The sequence below is a fragment of the Saxophila tyrrhenica genome, assembly GCF_035928015.1.
Source record: "Saxophila tyrrhenica strain CCFEE 5935 chromosome Unknown scaffold_2, whole genome shotgun sequence".
Taxonomy (NCBI): Eukaryota; Fungi; Ascomycota; class Dothideomycetes; order Mycosphaerellales; family Extremaceae; genus Saxophila; species Saxophila tyrrhenica.
In genome coordinates, this window is record NW_027041734.1 from 1,676,311 (window position 1) to 1,697,329 (window position 21,019).

Sequence of the window (21,019 nt, forward strand, 5' to 3'; positions counted from 1 at the left end):
CGACGTGCTCGCATGGGCCCTGTTGATAGACACAGGCGAAACGGATATATGAAAGAAGCTGTCATAATAGCACTGTGCGTTTTCAGCCTTCAACTTCTTCTCGAGCACCGGATGATAGCCCAGGTGGAATGATGTACTGCTCATGTCCAGTCGAGGAAGGCGAGAGGATGCGATTGGAAGATGACAAGACGCTGGAGATGACAATACGCTTTATGCTCGAGTCATCCCTGGACCTCTTGACAGAGACCGGGAGTGATAGGTCCTAGCACTAGCCCATTCTCTCAGTGACTGTCCTCGCCAGCAGCAAGACCACATCACCCGACCCTCAAACCTTCTCCGACGACCCAACACTTCCCCTCCGTTCAATCTCCGCAATGCTCCCTCTCTTCCCATCCAAATCCGCGAAAGCGGCGTACCGATTCTCCTCGTCCTCACGAGAGTACTTGACAACTTGGCGATGGTTGGGGTTCAAACCCATGCAGATTCTCGGTTCGTCGAAGAACATGCGGTCGACCTGCTCGAGGGTGCGGCCGGAAGCTGGGATGGCAGTCAGTATGAGGTGTGCGAGACGAGACGGAAGGGGAGAACGTACTCTCGACACCAAAGAACCAAGTGAGGGGGATGAAACAAAAGCAAATAATGCCCCAGATCCAGAAGAAGTTGCCTCGAATGTTGTCGAGTCCAATGGGCGTCACCATCACCACGACGAAGTTGGACAGCCAGTGCGAGAACACACCAACAGACATGGCCTTGTTCCGAACTCTCAAGGGCTGCGTCTCGGCGGCGTAGCTCCACGACACCGGCAAGATGCCCATGGTGAAGCAGTCCATGTAAAGGAACATGAACGCCGTCGCGGCAGCTGCGCAGGCGTAGCTCGTGCTGAGTAGACAGCCGGCGATGATGAACATGCACGCCGCGCAGCCGGCGGAGGAGAAGATGACCGTCCAGCGTCTTCCAATTCGATCCATGTAGAAGAACGGGGGCCAGGAGAAGATGGCGTACTGGGTGAAGGCCACGGAGGCGAGGATGAGCGACATCTCGGTGGTGAAGTGGAGGTAGTTCTCCAGGATGTACGCGAGGTAGTAGCACAGTACATTAATGCCGCTCCATTGGTTCATCATGAAAGGGCCCATGCCGAGCAACACACGCTGGAGGTTGCGAGTCTTGTTGTTGTTGCTGAAGACTTCGCTCCAGGTGGGCTCGCCCATTTCGGATTCAGTGTTGATGACGTCCAGGATCTCGTTGAGCTGGCCTTTGACTTCGGGGTCGTTGTCGTTCTTGTTGAGAAGGCGGGCGATGACGTGGCGTGCTTCGTCGTGGCGGCCGTGTTTGGCGAGCCAGCGGGGTGTTTCGCAGATGAAGGGGCAGAAGCAGAGGCAGAGGCCGGAGAAGAGGATCTGGCAGGCGATTGGGAAGCGCCATCTAGGAAGGGGTCAGCACGAGCACACCAGCATGGAGAGGATAAGACGTACTGCATGCTGGTGTCAGAGTAGAGGCAGCCGAAGCAGAGCCAGGAAGCGATGGCGACGCCGATGATGATCAGGCCGGATTGTACCACCAGCATGGCTCCGCGGTTGTGAGCAGGGAGGGTCTCGGTCTGCAGAATGGGCACGCTGTCCATGAATCAAAAGGTTAGCATGTCTTAGATATTCGAGAACACCGCAGGAGGTGTTGTTAGGACTCGAGACGACTGGATCCTTTGACTGGCAGGACTCACGCAACGGTAGAGAACCCCACGCCAATGCCTGCGATGATACGCGCAGCGATCTAGAGACTGTTAGCGATGTCCCGGACATGTCGAAGCCCTGTTCGTGGAACCTACCATCTGTCCATAAGAATAGCAAGCCGTCTGAACCGCCGCCCCAACAATAACGATGATGTTGGCCAGGATAATGGACCTCTTCCGTCCAATCCTCTCGCCAAACAAGAAAGCTGCAACGGCACCCAGAGCACACCCAATGTCGTAGATTGCCGTGACCAGACCAGTCAATGTTGGCGATGGGTTGCCGAGCATCTGAAGCACATAACATCAGCAAGGGTGTTGGATGGTGTGTCTTCGAGGGAGTACTCACCTCGTTGAACCCATCCCCAGCCAGAATCCCTCCGAACAATCCCTGATCATATCCAAACAACAAGAAGTCCAGCCCACTAACCGTCAAGATGACAGCGATGAGGGCGCTGCCCCTGAGCTCGACCATGATGGCTACCCACAACGACAAGTACGGAACGGTATGTCAACAGCCAACACGTGGCGTATTATTGCAAACAAAGGTAGGTAAACTCCCAACCCACCACTCCTATACATTCAAAAAGAACAGGGAAGTTGGCGAGTCCTTATACCACACTCCCTTACCGCCCTCCGAGACTTTCGGGAAGCTCAATCGGTATCCCAGAACCCAGACCAAAGTGGTCCCCAGCGATCTACGACAAAATCTCCACTCGGAACGTGGTACATAGTGCGGAGGCCCATGGGGGCTTGGAGCAAAACCGTCCCCGGAAGCCTTCTTCGAGGAAGCCGGGGACTGCAGAGCAGACTAACGAAAGCTTGGTGGACGTGAGTCGCGCGCCGGATGCCTGGAAGTGGGTTGCCGGAGGCTGGAAACAAGCTAGGTGTGCATGTGTTGTTCGATAAGACGTGTGGCCAGATTGCTCGCGCGACTCGTGAGTTGGGTGAGGAGGAAGGAAACCCAATCGCTGGACGAGGGCGGTAAATACCAGGTCTGCATTCACATACCGCATCGGTCTGTCGACCTGTGGTGGCGGCGACAGCGGCACGCTGATCATTCCTCCCATCCATCCTTAACGCCATATACATTCGAAAACCCAAGATCTCCAAGAACCCAAGCCCTACGCCTCAAGCCCCAAGCCGCGCCATATCAACAGCAAGGTAGCTGGGTGAGAGAAGTCCCTCCAACTAAAACTCCTTCACCGTACCACAAGCGTCCCGCTGAGCGACACGTTCCATACTACCGCTTCTTCGCCGCCCCAATATGCGTCCCATGCACCTTATTCCCAAACACCAAACTACTCCGACTCTCCTGCCAATGCGCCAGCAACGGGCTCAAATGCAGCAGCATCAGGGTACGACTGCTCTTGCCGTTCGCCGCCGTGCCTCCCAACGACGACTGGAGAAGATACGTCAACTAGCACACACACGCACAAAAGTCAGTACATAAGACCCTATGAGTGGGAAGAGGGATTAGAGGGGGGAAGACATACCTTACTATTCCGATAAGGAACATGACTCTCATCCCCCTTCTTGCTACCGAGCGACGCTATCACGTCGCCGAGGGAGGAGAGGGATTTGTTAATCGCTTGCGTCTCCTTGAGCTGGTTGCCCGCTGCGCCGGATTGCTTGAGACGCTCGCTTCCTGCCAGGTCGACGAGGTTGAGCACGCCTTCTGACGCTTCGTTGGTCGCTGCGCAGGAGCCCTTTAGAGTAAGCATGAAGATCGAGTGGGAGCGGGATGAGCGCTCGTTCGATTTTGTGGCGGCGACGCGGCGGTTTTTGGCTGCGGTGTCGAGGAGATTGGTGACGGCGCGTTCGGTGTAGGAGATCGTGCTCGATTCGTCGTCTGTGACGGAAGAGGTGGGAGGTGGCCATAGCGGGACAGAGCTGAGGTTTGTGACTGTCGTCTTGCCGGTGACGGGGTCGTGGTGGATCTCATGCTTCTCCCTCTTCTTCGCGCTGGCTCTTGTGCTGGCACCAAGATCCTCAGCGCCAGTCTCATCCCAGGTCTTTGCATCGCCGAGAAGGTCGTTCAGGGTCTCGTTGTACACTTCCACAAAAGCAGCATCGACAGTGTATTTCCACCCTTTCGCTTTCAGCCTCCGCATCTCTTCCAGTAGCAGCGCTATTGAGCTTGGGATGATGCCTTCCGGACCAGACATGCCGTACGTCTTTCCGCTTCCCGTCTGGCCATACGATAGAATGCTGACGTTGTAGCCATCGACCACGCTCTGGATTAGCTCCCGGCATTCCGCAAAGACCTCTGTGTTGGCAGTGGATGGACTGAACACGCGGTCGAAAGCATAGTTGTGCTTCTCCACCCGTTCCTTGCCAGTGGCAGTCTGCTGCTTGGGTCCTTGCACAACCATCTCCTTTCCGCCGTCCAGGCTGTCAAGATCAGGGTATTCAACTTTCGCGGGCTCGGCTTCTTCAGCTTCGGCGGCAAGCAGTGGTCGTGTCCGCACAAACACCCGGATGTTGCCCTTCAGTTCCAGGATCTGAGCGTTGAGCCTCCGCCTCGCCATCTCTTCCCTCCGCAGCTGGACGAGCACGGCTTCCTCAGATGCCTTCGCAGCAGACAGCTGATCCCGCATGGTCGTGAACTCATGGCTCTGAGCCTCCTGATTGCCTTCCAGAAAGTGCGTCTTCGAGATTAACGCCGCCTTCTCTTGCTCCAGTGCTGCACTTCTCGCCTCCGCCGCTGTAATCTGCGCTTCCATCGCCTTGGATGTGGCCTCCGCGCTTTCAATATGCGATTCGAGCGTGTTCAGCTTATCGCGCAGCTCCTGTACCTCGCCAGCACTCTCACTCGCTCTGCTTTCTCCCGCCTTCTTCAGCTGCTCGATCTCCTTCTCCAACCGCTCGACCTCTTTCCGATGACTGACGTTCAGCTCTTCAATCTCATCCCAATGCCGCGTCGTCATATCCGCCGTCTCGTCATCCTTCCTCTTCTCCCACTCCCTCTTCGCCACTTCTAAATCCTTCTCCCCTTGTTCCGCAATCTTCTCCAGCTCGCGATGCAGCTGCTGCGACTCCCTCTCTTGTTTCGCGTACAGCTCGCTCAAATCACGCTCATGCTTGCGCTCAAGATCTTGCATATCCCGCTCATGGTCTCGCCTCGCTTGTCGCAGATCGGTCGTCGTCGCGTGGAGGTCGCTTCTTGCTCGCTCCAAGTCGCTCGTCAGATGCTTGTTACTCGTTGTCATCTCCTTGTTCGCAGAGGTGAGCTCTTGCACTGTCGTTCTACAATCAGCATGCACGTCCTTCCACAGCCAGGCTAACCAGCACCAGGGGGCAATATGCGCACCTCTACTTTTGTACAGCTCCATAGCCTCCTCAAGACCGCGCTTGGAATCCGCCGCATTGGCGAGGTCGCCGCGGAGTCGCGTGTACATGGACTCCATGTCCTCGAGCCGACCTTTGGTGTCCCATGCTGGAAGGGAAGAAGGTGTAAGCTTCTCTTTCGTCAAGAATACTGGTAACTCACATGCATCCCGTGCAGCAGCAGTTGAAGGGGGATATCCTCGCTTCGAGATACTCGGGGCGGGCGACCTGAACCCGTTGGTCGAGTATTTCGATTTGAGGGGTGTAACGAGAGCTTGCGATGATTGTGCGTGGCGAAGGAGAGGGGTGCAGGAGAATTTGGGGATTTTAGAAGGGGATTCCTTGGTTGACTCTTTGACAGGGGAGAGCGAAGGGCGGTGTTTGCTTGCTGAGGGTCGCTGAACCGACAGCTTGCCAGAGTAGTGTGGGGGCAGTGCTTTGGGTTTTGGTGTGATGGAGAGATCGGCAAATGCAGTGATGAGGGAGGTGTTGCGGGTGCTGGTGGCTTTGGGTGTTGTGCTGTCCTCCTGTTGGAAGGAAGACGGCTCTGATGACGAGGTTGAAGTGTTGCGTTGATGGTCCGGAGTACTCCTGCCGCTGTTGGATCTGCTGCTGCTGTTGCTACCACTGCATGTCGAAGACAACAATGACCGGATGTAAGAGGCAGAGTGTTGAGACGCTGCTCTCATGTCCGGACGTGGCTGGTGCTGATGCTGTGGGCTGCGCAGGTCCTGGGCAGTGCGAGTTTTCCGGATGGTGATGCTGCTTGCAGGGTTGAAAGATAGAACTGGTGTACCTTTTCGCTTGCCCATGACTCCCGCTGCCTCTTCTGTCTCCTCCAACACAGCATGAGGGTCCGTCGCTCGTGGTCGTGCGATGTTTTGCCGGCTCGCAGGTCGAATGCCGCTCGAAGAACTTGTCGTGGAAGCGTTGGAAGTGTTTCGGTATCCGGTGGTGCTGAAGGAGTTTCCCATGAATGGCAGTTGACGTCCAGCGCCAGCGGTTTGGTAGATGGCCTCTGACTTCGCGTAGCTCGTTTTTGCGGGTTGAGGCATGTGTGAGCGTGGCGGGTTTATGGGCTCGCCAGCGCGCTCAGCGAGTGTCTTACGCTTCGTCGGGGGCTCTGGCACTGCATGCATAGCTGAATCAGTACTCGACACTTCGCGGTCCTAGACAGCGTTCCACTCACGTCCTGGGATCTTGTGTTTCATGCTGCCCGCCGACACCGCCGGTGGTGGTCCCATCAAGCCCGCGCCGGATGTGTTCTTCGCATTGAGGTCACTCTGGCTCGTCTCGTGAAGTAGCGTCCTTCCGCCGTTCGCGATGGCCGGCAGACGCGATGGCTGTTTGAGTCCGCTCGGTCGCGTGTTCTCCTGTTGCGAGGGTGGTCGGTCCATGGTCGCGTCGTCTGGTACTGTCGTCCAAGTAGTAATCACCTCAGTATCATCCTCACAGTCGCCTCCAACAAGGTGAATAAGTCAAGCAGTCGAGAAGTTGATGTTTCGGCGTCGTTAGGGACGTGTAAACACTACGGCTGCTCCCGAACCGCCAAAGCGCACCCCACTCCGCTGCCGATCATTTGGCTGGGCGTTCACATGCAAATCCGAACGCACCGGCAGTGCCCTCGCCTACTCGCATACCGTCATCTTACTGCATGTCGGATATAGCCTGAGAGCTCGATATACCCGCCCGTCCACTTGAACACTACGGCGGCCGCTCCGTGATAAGTGCCCTCGCCAGCTACATATCCTCAGCTTGCGGCCGCCTACTCTGTGCATGACAAGGATGCTTTTGACAAGACGGGATGGAGAAGTACGGTCAATACAGAGATAAAGGTAGCTACCACTTCACTGTATTTTCTACGACCAGGCTGACCATGACATTGAAGGCTCCGGCATCGCGCCATTTTTTCCTGTCTCGCCGGAACCGAGCAATCCACTGCTTTTGCCGTGGTATTTCGTCAGTGGCTTTGCGTTTTGACATACGAGGAACCGCCTCGCTAACAATTACACAGTTCCTCTTCTGCGTCCGCGTCCCGCTCGTGTCCTTCGGCTGGCTGGTATGGCTCGCAATCATTCAGTGGACGCCACCAGGCGGCGTCTTGCGTAAAGCCAATCTCTGGTATGTCTTGGGTATACCGGGCGTGTGGTGGATTGACATTCAGGTCGATGGTGTACGGAGAGGGTCAGTCGCATCTAAGAGCTGGCAGAGTCGCTTGCTGACAAGCACGACCAGATCCCTCTCCGCCACCCGTGCGAAAGGACGCCTTCCCGCCGGCAGCTCGATCATCGCCTCTTCCCACACCTCGCCGCTGGACATCCTCTATCTAGGCGCCATCTTCGATCCCATCTTCACTCAGTCCACGCCAAACTCTCGGCTCGTCCAACCTCTATCCCTGGAAGCAGCACTGGCCTCCGTCTTCTCCGTCCCGGCTCCCGCAATCTTCCACACACGGCAGGCCCCCCTCACACTCGCCCAACTCACCGCGCAGAACCCTGACCGCACAATTGTCGTCTTTCCAGAGACAATAACAAGCAACGGCCGTGCAATTCTTCCGCTGGCGCCGTCTCTCCTCTCAGCATCACCAACCACAAGGATCTACCCGGTCAGTCTGCGCTACACGCCAGCGGACATTGTGACTCCCATTCCCGGCTGGACAGAAGTTGCTCGCTTCATCTGGCGACTTAACAGCAGACCTACCCACTGCATCCGCGTTCGTGTGGGCGGAGCGCTGACATTGGCTTCACTACCACCACCGTCTGGAACGCTCGAAAGTCCGTCCACAGTCTCACCCCGCTCAACCGGTAGGGCTACCGGCTCTTCCGCGACATCCACAACTTCTCCGGCTGCACGACGCAGCACCGGCGGCTACGAAACAAACTACTTCGACACCCTCCACGCGCAGAAAGTCCCCGGAGATACCGACACCGACACTACCCTCAGCGGCGACGGCGAGGCCGACAGTGAAGGAGATGCGGAACTAAGCCAGCAGGAACGAAGAGTGCTCGATGCCGTAGCGGAAGCGCTTGCAAGGTTGGGGAGGGTGAAGAGGGTGGGACTGGGAGCGAAGGAGAAGGATGGGTTCGTGAAGGCTTGGTGGGGAAGGAGCCGGGCGAGGAAATAGATGTCGACGATCAGTATGGTGCAAGGACTGATGGGCACAGCGATGGCAGATTTACTGAGTAGGTCAAGCAGATAGCGACCTCCTCAACTATTTCAAGATCGCGCTTGCGCTTTTAGTCGTCGCTTTGGTAGAAAACGTCGCTGTCGGATCATCATTCTCCTGGATTTCGTCCTCCAATAGGAGCTCGCACATTGATGAGGCTAATCAAAGCTCCATCAAATGCATCAATGTCTCAACCGGAGGCGAGAATTCTCCTTTTCCTACCACCACGCTTCGGCTAATCACTGTCTTCAAAGACGTAAGTTCCATTTTTCGTTTTGGTTCCCACATTGTCGTTGTTAACTCTCGCAGTTGAGACCACGAGTTGGTAAGCTGGGAGATGATATTCAGGTACTAACACACAACAAGCTATGTCTACGCAATACGACACCATCGGCAGCCGGTACAAGGCCTTCAAGGAAAGACCGGTCGTCGATATCGAAGAACCTAGTGTCTTAAAACGTCTCGGCAGCGTAGAGGGTCTAACATGCCTCGACCTCGCGTGCGGTCTAGGCCACTGGTCCCGCCTCCTAGCTAGGAAAGGTGCAAGCAAAGTAATAGGCGTCGACATCTCCCAGACCATGATCTCTAGCGCCAACGACCTCCTCCCAGACGACCTCAAACCCACTATCTCCTACCAAACCGGCGACTGCAGCATCCCCACCCCCGTCCCCGGCGGCCCCTTCGACCTCATCTTCGCCGGCTGGCTCCTCAACTACGCCCCTGACTACGCCACCCTACTCAACATGTTCCGGCACATCCACGTCAACCTCGCCCCCGGCGGTCGCTTCATCAGCATCACACCCAACACGCACTGTCCCATGTACGAGCCCATCGACGACTACTACGGGGTGGCCGTCTGGCCGGTCGAGAAAGTGGGGGACGAGGGGTGGAAGTGTCATCTCAAGGCTTACACGGAGCCGGAGCCGGTGGAGTTTGAGATGTATCATTTTTTGCACGGGTTTTATGAGAGGGCTGCGAAGGAGGCGGGGTTGGGGGAGGTGCGGTGGTGGCCCCCGGTTATGCCGGAGGATGAGAGGAGGGAGGGGGGGTTTTGGGATGTTTATTTGTTGAGGCCGCATATGCTGGTTTTGACTGCTTCTAGGGAGTGAGGAGATGAGGGATGGGTGAGTTGTCTGTTACTGGGTACTTTTGGAAGAACGGAGCAGATCGTGCGCGAGGAGACAGCGGTCACAGTCTTTTGGCGTTGCATATGATCTGAAGACGCCGAGCTGATGGCACATCGGGCTGCATATTCGGAGTACAAGACCGACTATTCTTGCAAGCTTGTGTCAATGCCCCCTCGAGTCACTCGTGCTTGTGGTCGGTCTCCTGGAGTCTATGAACATGGGTCTGCATTGTTCCAGAGAAGGCATCCGGATTCAGCATCGAAGTTTTCGCCCATTTGAGATCAAAACACCACACCACCCAGGCATGTATTTAAGATTGGGTCCGCGCAGCCCTTCTTAACAATTGCTGACTGAAGCTCTAGAATCCCTGCGAAAAGCACAAAGCTCTCTCAGCAAGGCAGCTACATGCAGCTTTGGATTGATTCTCAGCTCGAGAAGCTCGACGACTCCTTGACGATGCTTATCGCGAAAGGTGTTTGCTGGCATACAGCACCGCCTTCTCAGCTTGTGCAGCTGGAGACGCTCGTCCAGCTCAACCAAGGACGATGGACTTGCTTCTGGTGTGGATACATGGAGGTGCACACAGTAGCAGCAATGCAATCGACCAGCGGTTGCATGTATCGAGATACACCATGTCGCTGCGCCTTCGACACAGACGGGAGATAAGAACCCACGGCTCCTCAACAGCCTTCTCGGAGGCCAGGTCGGCTTCTTGTAACTGTGTTCTTTGAAAAGTACTCTATCGCAAAATTCCACGATGGCTGTTGAAAAGTCTAGCGCTGAACCCTTCAGTCCCGCGCCCACTGATGAGACCTTGTCTAGAAAGAGCATTCCAGTCCTGTGTCGGCCAACGACTTCACACCTAAGGATGACGAATTACCGTGCGCGGAGGATAGACTGTCGCCAGGTGCCAAAAGCCAGCACCTTACACCGACACTCACGGCGCTAAGCGAAGTTGACGACAGCGAGGGCCAGCAATCTCCGGTACGCTTGCGCCGTCGGCATGTCTTTCTGGCCAACTGGCCGGCATGGAAGCGCACATGGCTCAAGTTTGGGCCCCTCAGTGGACTTTGTGGTCTGACCATTGCACTGGCAAGCATGTTCACCTCACTGGCAATCCTCGTCGCTTCGAATGGAGCCCCTGTGGTGCGATGGACGTTCACTCAATCTGTATACTTGGGCATGGCTACTAAAGTGGCGAACCAGACACTGGCGTATGCATCGATCCAGGGAGCCATTGTAGCCTGGTGGATCAACGCTTCGAAGGGGACGACTATCGCGAAACTACAACGAGATTGGACCTCCGGTACGTCTGTACTTGGAGCTATACGCACTGGCCATCGAGTCCGTCTGCTGGGAGTCGCTTGCATCATATGCACATTTGTGGTAATTGATGGGCCTCTCCTCCAGAGTGCATCCTCTGAGTATCACCAGATATTACAGATGAGATCGTGCCTCTCCATGTCAGTGTGGTCCCGCAGGTGAGCATTCCGCGGATTAGAATGCATGCCGCCGCTAATCTTTTGACCTCGAGAACAGATTCCGACGATGTTCACGGGTGGCTGGTACCGAGTCAAAAACATGACCACAGAAGGAGTGTGCGGTAATGCCTTCGGATTTACGATCCCAACAGCCCACGGCGACGTGAAAAATGATGTATGTTCTGCATCTACGAACAACGTGAAGGCGACCACGATTTCTTTTATCCAGAACACGACCATGCGTGGCTTTGTCGAAGGCTACGAAGGTGATTGCCACGCCGCAGTCAGAGCACCAGCGCTAGCAGTCTCTGAGTGCCGCACGCAGGGCCTGCCTTTGCAACTCCCGGGGCCCTGGTAGGACTACGATGCTGAGCACAACACCTCGATGCTGCTCAGTCGTACCACTTTCCTACTTGCTTTGAAGCTCGATTCCCACTCCAGAGAGACTCTCAATCTTATCACTGGCTACGCCACGATGACTAACAACTGCACAGGCGTCCTCAATTTGGCCGCTTGCAGGCTGGAGTCAGCTACTGGGCTGTACGAAGTATCAATCTCACATGGTGCGGTGGCGCCCAAGCATCCTGTACGACCTACCATTCTCGCCATTGCCAACAACACCCAAGCGCAACCTACCTTACCATGGACAGAAGATCACTTCTCCACGCTGTTCGGGATTTCTGACTTCTTCATGAATAGGTACTCCAGCGGAAGTCAATTCCTCAGCCAGAAATCATTGACAGTGAGCTCATGCGAGCACTATCTTCAATACGAAGAAATCGGTAACACCAGTTGCTCCTCCTTCACCGATTCATGGCAGTCGACGCTAGACTTGCTGAACGAGCTCATGTCCCGACTCGGAGTTGACGCAGCTCAAAGTTACGATGCATCGAAGCTGCTGGGCGATATGGATCCAGGCATGGAAATCTATTAGGTGGTCAATGGCACGGTCACTGGCACACACAACGTCTTTCGTTCAAATCACTACTTCTTCGTTGGCGCGGCGGTCGTTGAGATACTTTGTATTGCAGTCGTGCTGCCGTTGCTCTGGGGATTCTGGCACTTTAGGCGTGCTATCTCGTTCTCGCCGTTGGAGGTGGCAAAGGTGAGGAGCATAGATCATTGCATTGTCCAGTCAACTACTGATGCTCTTGCAGGCCTTCGATGCATCTCTTTTGACCGACTGCGAAGCCAACTCGTTTAGTAGCGAAGTTGCCAAGTCCTTGGGCGAGACGTCTATTCTCTACGATATGGACGAAAGCACGTTCAGGACTTTGTAAATTGGATCACTGCAGTCCAGCGAACAACACACTATCAAGTCGACCCGTAAAAATCTGCCATATAGCTAAGTGAGTATGGCTACAAGGCCATATAAGCTCATGTCACAGCTTTCCTTTTCCTTCCATTCCTCCATCCCTCTTCACCTGCGCCATCCTCAACAACGCGTACAAACTCTGCACCCTCGGCATCTCCACGTCGTGCTTCCTCGCCACCCTCACCGGCTCACCCAGAATCGCCTCTACCTCCATCTTCCGACCTTCAACCCAATCCCACCACATGCTCGGCCGGCTTCCACTGGTGTTCCGCCGCACGCTGGCAAGTACTTGCTCCGGAGTCGCGAAACCGAGGTTATCGAACGGAAAGGTGTCATGGCCCAGAACTTTCGCTCCCGTTGACAAGACTTCCTCCATCACGCCTCGGAGATGCTTTGCGAGTTCTGGGTCGTTGGCAAGAGCAGCGTTGCCACATCCACCGCTGAGGACGGATGAGGCGTTTATGGCAGCATTAATAGCCAGCTTGTGCCAGCGAAGGAATTGGAGTGATGTCGGCGGGTAGGCGATGGCATCGGCAATGCCTCCATCTTGCAGGAGTTTGACGAACGTGTTGGTGCGGGTTGTAGCTGTATCATTGCCGCCGGCGTCGTTGTCTGGTATGTACGGACCGACTGAGAGACGAGTCCATCGATTGTGGGTGATCACGCCCGGCTCGGGCTGGACAGCAGAAGCGATCGTGACGGCGCTGAGGATGGTCGTCGATGAGAAGCGTTTTCGATATGGCTTCTCTATCCCCAACCCATTTTGGACTAGCACGATGCCGGTCTCGTCGCTGACCAGCCCTTCAAGCAGCTTGCTATCATCGTTGACTTCAGGTAACACTTTCGTTGCAACCAACATATAATCCCAGGTCAGTTTCTTCTCCCGCGTCACCCGGCGTGCTTGATCCGGGCTATCGAACGTGAACTCTGGCTTGAAGACGTATTCTCCAAAATTGGGGCTGGCAACTTTGAGACCATTGGCTTTGACGGCATTGTAGTTGCTTCTGCAGAGTGCGGAGACGAAGACCTGCGGGAGGGTGGCCAGGCGGGATCCGAAGAAGGCTCCGATGGCGCCTGCGCCTACTATTAAGACCCGAGTGGGCATGGAGCTGGTGGAATGTCGTGATGGCTGATATCGTCTTTCCACCCAGGCGACAGACAGTGAACGCGGCCCACCGAGCTACCTGGCAGTCTTCTCTCAGATCCAAATGCACCCGAAGAGCTCACGTCACTCTTGTTAATGGGCTATTATCGTCTGTGAGAAGCTCCCTTACAGGGCTCGCTCTGATCTGTTAGGCCGCTTTCACTGTCGACAGCTTGCCACCCTTCGGTTGTCAATGGATCATCATTGAGCTTTGTTCATGTGAACTTTAACTGAACAACATCGATCAGCCCTCCTGTTTCAACACGAACTCGAGGTGTAACAGGTCGATGAAATTCACAGTCCCGTTGATGAGCCGACAGAGATAGTCGAGGTTGGAGAGGAGTTGTTGCCCTGCCGAAGTCGCTTGTCGATCAACCCGACTGATGCTCAAACATCAATCTCGAACGACTCCATCAACTAACACGGGTGCAACTATCCTCTGGAGCCGCGATCGTCCTATCAAATCACGGAGACAACACAATCCAACATTGGCCCTCTCATCAACCAACCCCCACAGCATAATGACCACAGTAATCGACTCCCCCATCTTCACCAACACCTTCTCCACCCCGGCCGTTCGAGCAATCTGGTCCGACGCCCAACGGACAACATACTACCTGCACTTCGAAGCCGCCCTCGCAAAATCACAGGCCCAACTCGGCATCATCCCCCAAAACGCCGCAGACGAAATCATCAAACACTGCAAACCAGAGTTCCTAGACTTCGACCTCCTCCGCCAGCAAACAGAGTTGATCGGCTACCCGGTCTTACCGGTAGTCCAGCAGCTCGTTGCTAAGGTTAATGAAGTAGAGCCCGGGTTGGGAGAATGGACGCACTGGGGCGCCACAACCCAAGACGTCACGGACACCGCTACGGTCCTGCAGCTCCGCGACACCATCGCACTCGTCGAAGCCTCCCTCGAAAGCATCACGGCCGCGCTAACAACCCTATGCGAAAAGTACAAAACCACCCCCATGCCCGCGCGCTCCAACCTCCAGCAAGCCGTCCCCGTCTCCTTCGGCTTCAAAATGGCCCGACTCCTCGCGACCTTCCGCCGGCACGCCCAACGCCTTCGCGAGCTGAAACCGCGTCTCCTCGTGCTGCAATTCAGCGGCGCAGCCGGGACCCTCGCCACCATCTCCCCCTCCTCATCCTACAACGTTCCACTCCCCTCTCCCGACCCCGACTCCGACCCCGAACCCCTCGGTCTCCGCTGCCAACGCCTCCTCGCCTCCCACCTAAAGCTAGGCATCCCGGAGATAGCCTGGCACACCGAACGCGACACCCTCGCCGAGTTCTCCTCCTTTCTTGCACTCCTAACCGCAACCTGCGCGAAATTCGCCACCGATCTCAAACTCCTCTCCCAGTCCGAGGTTAATGAAGCGAGGGAGCCGTACGTCCCGCACAGAGGAAGTAGTTCCACGATGCCGCAGAAGCGCAACCCGATCGGTTCGGCGTACGTGTGCGCGATGGCGAGTTCGGTCCGGCAGCTGGCGGGGGGGATGGTGGAGGCGGTGGTCGCGGATCATGAGCGGAGTACTGGGGCGTGGGAGGTGGAGTGGATTAATTTGCCGCAGATTTGTGCGCTGGCGGTGGGGTGTCTGGAGCAGACGCGATGTCTTCTCGAAGGGGTAGAGGTGGATGAGGAGGCTATGCAACGGAATTTAGCATTGTCGAAGGGAGCAGTGGTGAGCGAGGCGGTGATGATGGGGTTGGGCAAGACGATGGGGCGGCAGAGGGCGCATGATGTGGTGTATGGGCTGTGTAGGCGGGCGCAACTGGAGGATAAATCGTTGCTTGAGTTGTTGTGTGCTGATGAGGAGATCAAGGAGGCTGGGTTGAGCGATGAGGAGTTGGGAAGGCTTTGTGATCCGGGGAATTATCTTGGGCTGAGTGAGGTGATGGTTGAGCGGGTGTTGAAAGGAGCATAGAGGCTGAAATGCAGGAATCGAATCACAGCGAACTCAGAGACGTCCTGCTGTTCCATCAGCAAGAGGCTCAGTCGTCACGAGTACTTGCCTTCCAATCGTGGCGGAGATGGATGCATTCAGGAGACGTGAAGCGATGGGGCATATCAATATCGTTGAATCACAGGCCCTGCCGTACATCCTAAGAAAAAAGCCGCAGGGTAAAGTAAACAATACCCGCCTCCCATGCAAGCTGCGTCCATTTCGTAACCAAAAGTCGAGCCTTTTCTCCTCCGGGCGCCATGCTCCTCATCACCCGTCCGTCTTCCTCCTCCATCATCCCTCGCGAGGGGCCGTTTCCGGAGCTCGTAAATCGTGCAGAGGTGGTCTGCTTTAGAAGTCCGGGAACAACTTGCCATGCCTGTAACAATCATCAGCGAATCAGCCAAGTACACACCAAAGCCAGTCTTGAGGTTGAGATTGAACGTACGTATCCTCCCCCGTAACCCCATAAGCCTCCGTCTCCTCGGGATACTTGTCAAACAAACTCGCGTCCCCGGCTCCTCCCCTCACAGGCGGGACATACGGCGCATCGATGTCCTTCTTCGCCAGCCTTTCCCACGTCACCTCCGCGAACCACGGGTGCGTCATCACATCCTTACTGCCCCCATGCAGATTGCCGAGGCGTTTTGTCAAGTCCGCGGTGATGAGTTTGGACAGCAGGTCCTGCGCGTCCGGGTGGATGTAGGGCGGGTATTTGACGCGGCCTTTGAGGATGTTTTCGTAGATTTTGAGCGGAGAGCCGCTGTCCCAGAAGGGGGTGAAGCCGGCGAGCATTTCGAAGATGAGGATGCCGAGGGACCACCTGAGTAATTCTATTAGCTTGTTCGAGTGCCGTTCGGCTTGGAAACATACCAATCCACGCTCTTGTTGTAGCCTTTGCTACTCACCACCTCCGGCGCGAGGTAATCTGGCGTCCCGCACAACGTCCATGTAATGTCCGGCACCTCCTTTGCGAAGCCGAAGTCTGTGATCTTGAGATGGCCGTGGCGGTCGAGCAGTAAGTTCTCAGGCTTCAAATCGCGGTAGATGATGTTCATGCTGTGCAGGTAGTCGAGCGCGAGCGTGACTTCGGCGGCGTAGAATTTGGCGACGGGGTTCGGGAAGCGCTACAATAAGTATTAATATTAGCCGTTGGAATATGTCACTATCAAAGGGGATATTTCTTACCTGCGACTTCCTCAACAAGCTAAACAGCTCGCCACCCTCAATGAAATCCATTACCATGTACAAGTTCTTGCTATCCTGCCACGTGCCCCACAACGTAATGAGGAAAGGATGCCGACACCGCTGCAACATCCGCCGCTCGTCATTCGTGTGCTCGACCTGCTTCATCTTGACCACCTGCGCCTTCTTCAACACCTTAACCGCGTAGAAGCGCGAGTTGTGCTTCGACTGCACCAAATGCACTCTTCCAAACGACCCCGTACCAAGCGTCCGCTGCATGGCGAAGTCGGTGAGCGTGTACTTGCCCTTGGTCTCGCGGGTCGGGTTGGAGTTGTGCTTTGCGTTCGGGTTGCCGAGCTGCGGGACGCCGGCGCCATCGTTGCTCGCGTTGGAGTTGTAGCCGCTGTCGTTGTTGTTGGGCTGGTTGATGAGGTTCGCGATGCTCGGGCTGTTGCTGCTCTGGGTCTGCATGCCTTCGGGGTTGCTGGTGGGCGGGGCGTTGGAGGTCGGGGGCACACTACCGCCCGTGTCGCCGGCAAAGGAGTCGGGCTCGCTGCTAAAGGCGCTGTTCTTGCTCAGCACGCGGTCGATGGGGGAGTCGCCGACGGCGCCCGCTTTGTCGAAGCCCGGGGGCGAGACGGGGCTCTTGGGGGCGAAGTCGGAGGCGCTGCCTTGCGAGTCCTTTGTGCGTTTCTTCTTGAGGAAGCCGAGGGACGGCATTGGGCTGGAGCGCTTCACAATGGCAGCGGCTTGCTGGGGGAGGGAGGGGAGGGGCAGGGGCAGAGGCACCTGCCGGGACTACGCGGGGCGCTGGTATGGCCGGGAGGGGCTGCTGGACGGTTCGGAGCCGTGTGGGTGCGGGCCCAGATTGGACGGGAGCGCGGACGGAGCGGTGGATGCGACGCAAGGAACGAGGAACGCGGGAGGGGTTGCGCCGCCGGAGTGTGGTCGTGTTTGCGTTTCTGCTGACCCAAACCAGAGTTGAGCTGCCAATGCTTCCCCTCTTTTGCTTGCTGGACCTCCAATAGTCGGAAACAGAGGTCACGGTTGCGTTCAATCGGTTCGCGGGCCTCAGCGTTCAGCGGCGCGAATGGGTGCTGTGTTGAATGGTATATCCAGCTCGGAAGCCGGCGTGTCTTGTCTCACTCGTATGCAGCTTCGACACCTCACTCCTTGTCGCTGCTGTCTCCTACGGCCTAATTCGAGCTCCTAAACCGTCATACGACCCCGTTCGAGCCGTCGTCGTTGGCGTGGATACTGCTTCGGAATGCACGCCTGACGTCGCCAGCTTCGTGAACGTCGGCCAAACTAGGCGGTGCAAAGGCGGAAACAATTCGGTAGGCTTCAAGAGGTATACGACGACACTGCTGGGGTCAGTAGGGAGGTAGTAGGTTGGATATGCAACTGGAGGAGTGTTCAGGTCCAGAGAACAAAGCAGTGGACGGCTTGGACGGATCTCCTGGCCGTCTTGCTTGAGGTGACATCCTCGCCTGCCCCGCTCGCTCGACGCCGCAACGGGTGATCCTCGTCCAACTTTGTCTAGCAATCTTTTGCTTTTTCCCGTCTTCCTAGAACAGTTCGACCAACATCATCTTCCACTATGCTATACATGGCATTGAGTGCTCGAGAGAAGGAGGATACGAGAGCAAGTAGGTAAGGGCGCCAAGGTCAAACTGCTGCATACATTTCGTTACATCCATCTCATCTCACCCTCCAATGCCTACTCACAAGAGGCGGTATGAACGACGATTTGCAGAAAGGAGTGGAAGGACTGCGTGGTCGCTCGAATCACGATTGGAGCGATGTCGCGCAGAGAGCACTGCAGCATGGCGGTCCAGATGGTTTCGTACCCAAACAAGCTCCCGTTGGGGGAGGAGCGAAGGTAGGAAAGAGTATAGACCCCAACACGATCATGACAGTCATGGTGCTATACCAGTGCCTACTGAAAGTTCTTCCCCTCCCTAGTAGCTGTAAATCCGAGGTATCCAAGCCTCGACTAAACCGTCACTTCACAAACCACCCCTTAGATCTTCGCCGCCGCCTCCTCGTCCTTCTTCGCGCTCTCCAACGTAGCCTTCGAATCCTCCTCCCGCCCCTGCTCCGCCTGATCCTCAGCAATCCACCCCTTACTCATACTAACCGCCTTCTCCCACCGCTTAAACATCCGCTTGCTCTCCTTCTCCTCCATCTTCGGCTCAAAGCTCGTCTGCCCGGCGGTATTCACCTCCTTTAACTCGCCGAAATCCTTCCACACCCCGCTCGCGAAGCCGGCGGCGATCGCCGCTCCTAGAGCAGTAGTCTCGCGCATCTTAGGACGGATTATAGGAATGCCGACGAGGTCGGCTTGGGTTTGCATGCACAGGGCCGAGTTGGACATGCCGCCGTCGACTTTGAGCTCGGCGAGTTTGTGCCCGGAGTCCTTTTCCATGGCGTCGAGGATGGCTTTGGTTTGGAAGCAGACGGCTTCGAGCGTGGCGCGGGCGATGTGGCCGCGTTCCGTGTGGTGGGTTATGCCGACTGGATTTCTTTATTAGTGTGTGACGGGGTTGAGGGGAGGGGGTCATAGGAGGACGTACACATGGTGCCGTGGGCGTCGTCGATCCAGTAGGGGGCGAAGAGGCCGCTGAAGGCGGTGACGAAGACGAGGCCGCCGTTGTCCTTGACGGTTTCCGCGAGCTCGGTGATTTTGTGCGATTGTTGCTCGAAGCCTAGGTTGTCTGTGAAACACATCAGAGAATTGTCACACAGTATTGTCTGGGGGATGAACTTACGCATCAAGAACTTCACACCACTGCCCGCCACGGCAATGCTACCCTCCAGAGCATAAATCGGCTTGCCGTCAAAGTTGTACGCAATAGTCGCTAAAAGCCCATGCTTTGAGATGACGGGCTTGTCGCCAACATTGTAAAGCAAGAAACATCCAGTGCCGTAGGTGTTCTTCGCGGCACCGGGGTCAAAGCCCTTCTGTCCGACCAACGCCGCCGACTGGTCACCCAGACATCCGGTAATGGGCCAGCCCTTCAACGAGCCCGTCTCGAGCTTGCCAAAGTGCTCGGTGTCCGCGGACCGCACAATCTTGGGCAGGTGGACCTTGCGCATATCGAATTCGTAGGAGAAAAAGTCCAACATCTCATCGCTATACTCCATCGATCGAATATCCATGAACATGGTCCTAGAAGCGTTGGTGCACTCGGTGATGAAGATGTTCTTCGCCGGGCCGCCGTTGAGCTTGTAGATCAGCCACGCGTCGATGGTGCCGAAAGCAAGCGTGCCCGCATCGTACGCCTTCTTCACCTTTTCGACGTTCCGCAGCATCCACAGCAGCTTGGTGACGGACGGGTAGGTGGAGATGGGCAGACCGCAGACCTCCGTCTTGTCGCTGTTGGGACGGGCCTTGAGCTCACGCGCCAGCGCGGCGGTGCGGGTGTCGGTCCATACGATGCCGTTGTAGAGCGACTCGCCGGTCTTGTTGTCCCAGCAGACGGTCGTCTCACGCTGGTTGGTGATGCCGATCGTCTTGATGCTTTCTCTTGAGTGGCCGTCCTTCTCGAACTGCTTGAGCGCGCCCTCGATGCAGTTCTCCACGGACTGGACGATCTCTTCCGGGTCGTGCTCATGCCATCTATTATACCGTGAGCGTCTTTCTTGCAGTGGTGCACTGAACTGTACTTACCCCGGGTTTGGGTATATCTGCTTGAATTCCTCCTGGTGGATGGCCACCGGCTCCCCCTTGGTGTCGAAGATCAGGAAGCGAGTGCTCGTGGTGCCCTGGTCAATGGACCCCACGAACGTCTCAGTCGAGGGATCGACGGTCGGCTTCTGCTGGCCGCCGACCAGGTTGGAGATCTTGTCAGCGATGCCGGACATGTTGGCGATTGAGGAGGGGGTTAATGATGCTCGTGTGCTGAAGAGTGGTGATGCTCGACGAATGCCTTGCTTCGGAGCAGCAGCACAAATACCTCGCCCGCTCAAAGCCCGTAGGCTTCTCCGCGCATGTGCCACAGCACAGCTTGGAGAGCCCCGCCGGGCTGGCAAGCATGTGATCATGCTTCAATTTCGCCGTCCCACAACTACTCCCCGCCGCATGATTCAACGCGGTCGTCCAGGCTGCTGCCAACTTGCTCTGGACCCCTCGTCCCCCCACCAAGACCAAGGCCGCCCACGCCGTTCGAGGAGGGATTCCGCGCTCCTTCGACGCACTGTTCGGCGGTTCATCTCACCGACGGCCGGCACGTGCGCGTGTCGTTCGGCGTCTGATGGCTCACGAACATGTTCCTCGGCGCGAGCAGCTCGAGGACCAGCCGTTCGAGCGCCTGGGCCACCTGTCCTCCCCGCTTTTCCTCCACGTCCCGGCGATCACTTGCGCTATCCAGCCCCTAGCGCCTCTCGGCAGTGACCTCGCCTCTCTCTTTTCTGACCGTCGTACGAAGCTGCATGCAGGAGCACTCTCGGGTCTGGCCGCTTGCGCAGGTACGGTTACCCCCAAGCTGGCCAGAAGGGCGGTAGAACAGTCGGCGCGCCCATCACCAAGCCTCGCAAGCCCACCGTGGATGAGACTTCACCCCGACAAACCTAATCGCCCCCATCACTCCGCCACCA

General features: G+C 56.5%; 9 protein-coding genes across 9 annotated transcripts; 4 read left to right on the forward strand and 5 right to left on the reverse strand.

Moving 5' to 3' along the window:
* Positions 1-325: 325 nt before the first annotated feature.
* LTR77_001779 (uncharacterized protein) lies at positions 326-2,198 on the reverse strand (the record flags this gene model as incomplete). The annotated part of the gene is made up of 6 exons (XM_064799039.1): positions 326-537; positions 593-1,422; positions 1,473-1,613; positions 1,718-1,767; positions 1,823-2,014; positions 2,073-2,198. 6 exons carry the CDS (start codon positions 2,196-2,198, stop codon positions 326-328), a joined length of 1,551 nt encoding a protein of 516 aa, XP_064663366.1.
* A 768-nt stretch (positions 2,199-2,966) lies between these two features.
* On the reverse strand, positions 2,967-6,450 carry KAR3 (kinesin-like nuclear fusion protein; the record flags this gene model as incomplete). Its single annotated transcript, XM_064799040.1, has 5 exons — positions 2,967-3,143; positions 3,220-4,964; positions 5,037-5,162; positions 5,217-6,182; positions 6,243-6,450. 5 exons carry the CDS (start codon positions 6,448-6,450, stop codon positions 2,967-2,969), a joined length of 3,222 nt encoding a protein of 1,073 aa, XP_064663367.1.
* Positions 6,451-6,838: 388 nt separating this feature from the next.
* On the forward strand, positions 6,839-8,177 carry vps66 (Lysophosphatidic acid:oleoyl-CoA acyltransferase 1; the record flags this gene model as incomplete). Its single annotated transcript, XM_064799041.1, has 3 exons — positions 6,839-6,865; positions 7,068-7,237; positions 7,289-8,177. 3 exons carry the CDS (start codon positions 6,839-6,841, stop codon positions 8,175-8,177), a joined length of 1,086 nt encoding a protein of 361 aa, XP_064663368.1.
* A 15-nt stretch (positions 8,178-8,192) lies between these two features.
* LTR77_001782 (uncharacterized protein) lies at positions 8,193-9,328 on the forward strand (the record flags this gene model as incomplete). Its single annotated transcript, XM_064799042.1, is given in 4 exon segments — positions 8,193-8,235; positions 8,249-8,475; positions 8,529-8,544; positions 8,586-9,328. 4 exon segments carry the CDS (start codon positions 8,193-8,195, stop codon positions 9,326-9,328), a joined length of 1,029 nt encoding a protein of 342 aa, XP_064663369.1.
* Positions 9,329-10,894: 1,566 nt separating this feature from the next.
* LTR77_001783 (uncharacterized protein) lies at positions 10,895-11,761 on the forward strand (the record flags this gene model as incomplete). The annotated part of the gene is made up of 3 exons (XM_064799043.1): positions 10,895-11,002; positions 11,057-11,093; positions 11,322-11,761. The coding sequence occupies 3 exons, from the start codon at positions 10,895-10,897 to the stop codon at positions 11,759-11,761; spliced, it is 585 nt and encodes a 194-aa protein (XP_064663370.1).
* A 448-nt stretch (positions 11,762-12,209) lies between these two features.
* Positions 12,210-13,247, reverse strand: LTR77_001784 (uncharacterized protein; the record flags this gene model as incomplete). Its single annotated transcript, XM_064799044.1, has 1 exon — positions 12,210-13,247. The coding sequence occupies one exon, from the start codon at positions 13,245-13,247 to the stop codon at positions 12,210-12,212; it is 1,038 nt and encodes a 345-aa protein (XP_064663371.1).
* Positions 13,248-13,807: 560 nt separating this feature from the next.
* Positions 13,808-15,217, forward strand: LTR77_001785 (uncharacterized protein; the record flags this gene model as incomplete). The annotated part of the gene is made up of 1 exon (XM_064799045.1): positions 13,808-15,217. One exon carries the CDS (start codon positions 13,808-13,810, stop codon positions 15,215-15,217), a length of 1,410 nt encoding a protein of 469 aa, XP_064663372.1.
* Positions 15,218-15,586: 369 nt separating this feature from the next.
* TPK2_1 (cAMP-dependent protein kinase catalytic subunit) lies at positions 15,587-17,140 on the reverse strand (the record flags this gene model as incomplete). The annotated part of the gene is made up of 4 exons (XM_064799046.1): positions 15,587-15,614; positions 15,684-16,058; positions 16,109-16,362; positions 16,424-17,140. The coding sequence occupies 4 exons, from the start codon at positions 17,138-17,140 to the stop codon at positions 15,587-15,589; spliced, it is 1,374 nt and encodes a 457-aa protein (XP_064663373.1).
* Positions 17,141-18,443: 1,303 nt separating this feature from the next.
* On the reverse strand, positions 18,444-20,287 carry GUT1 (Glycerol kinase; the record flags this gene model as incomplete). Its single annotated transcript, XM_064799047.1, has 4 exons — positions 18,444-18,937; positions 18,997-19,137; positions 19,192-20,042; positions 20,094-20,287. 4 exons carry the CDS (start codon positions 20,285-20,287, stop codon positions 18,444-18,446), a joined length of 1,680 nt encoding a protein of 559 aa, XP_064663374.1.
* Positions 20,288-21,019: the final 732 nt, after the last annotated feature.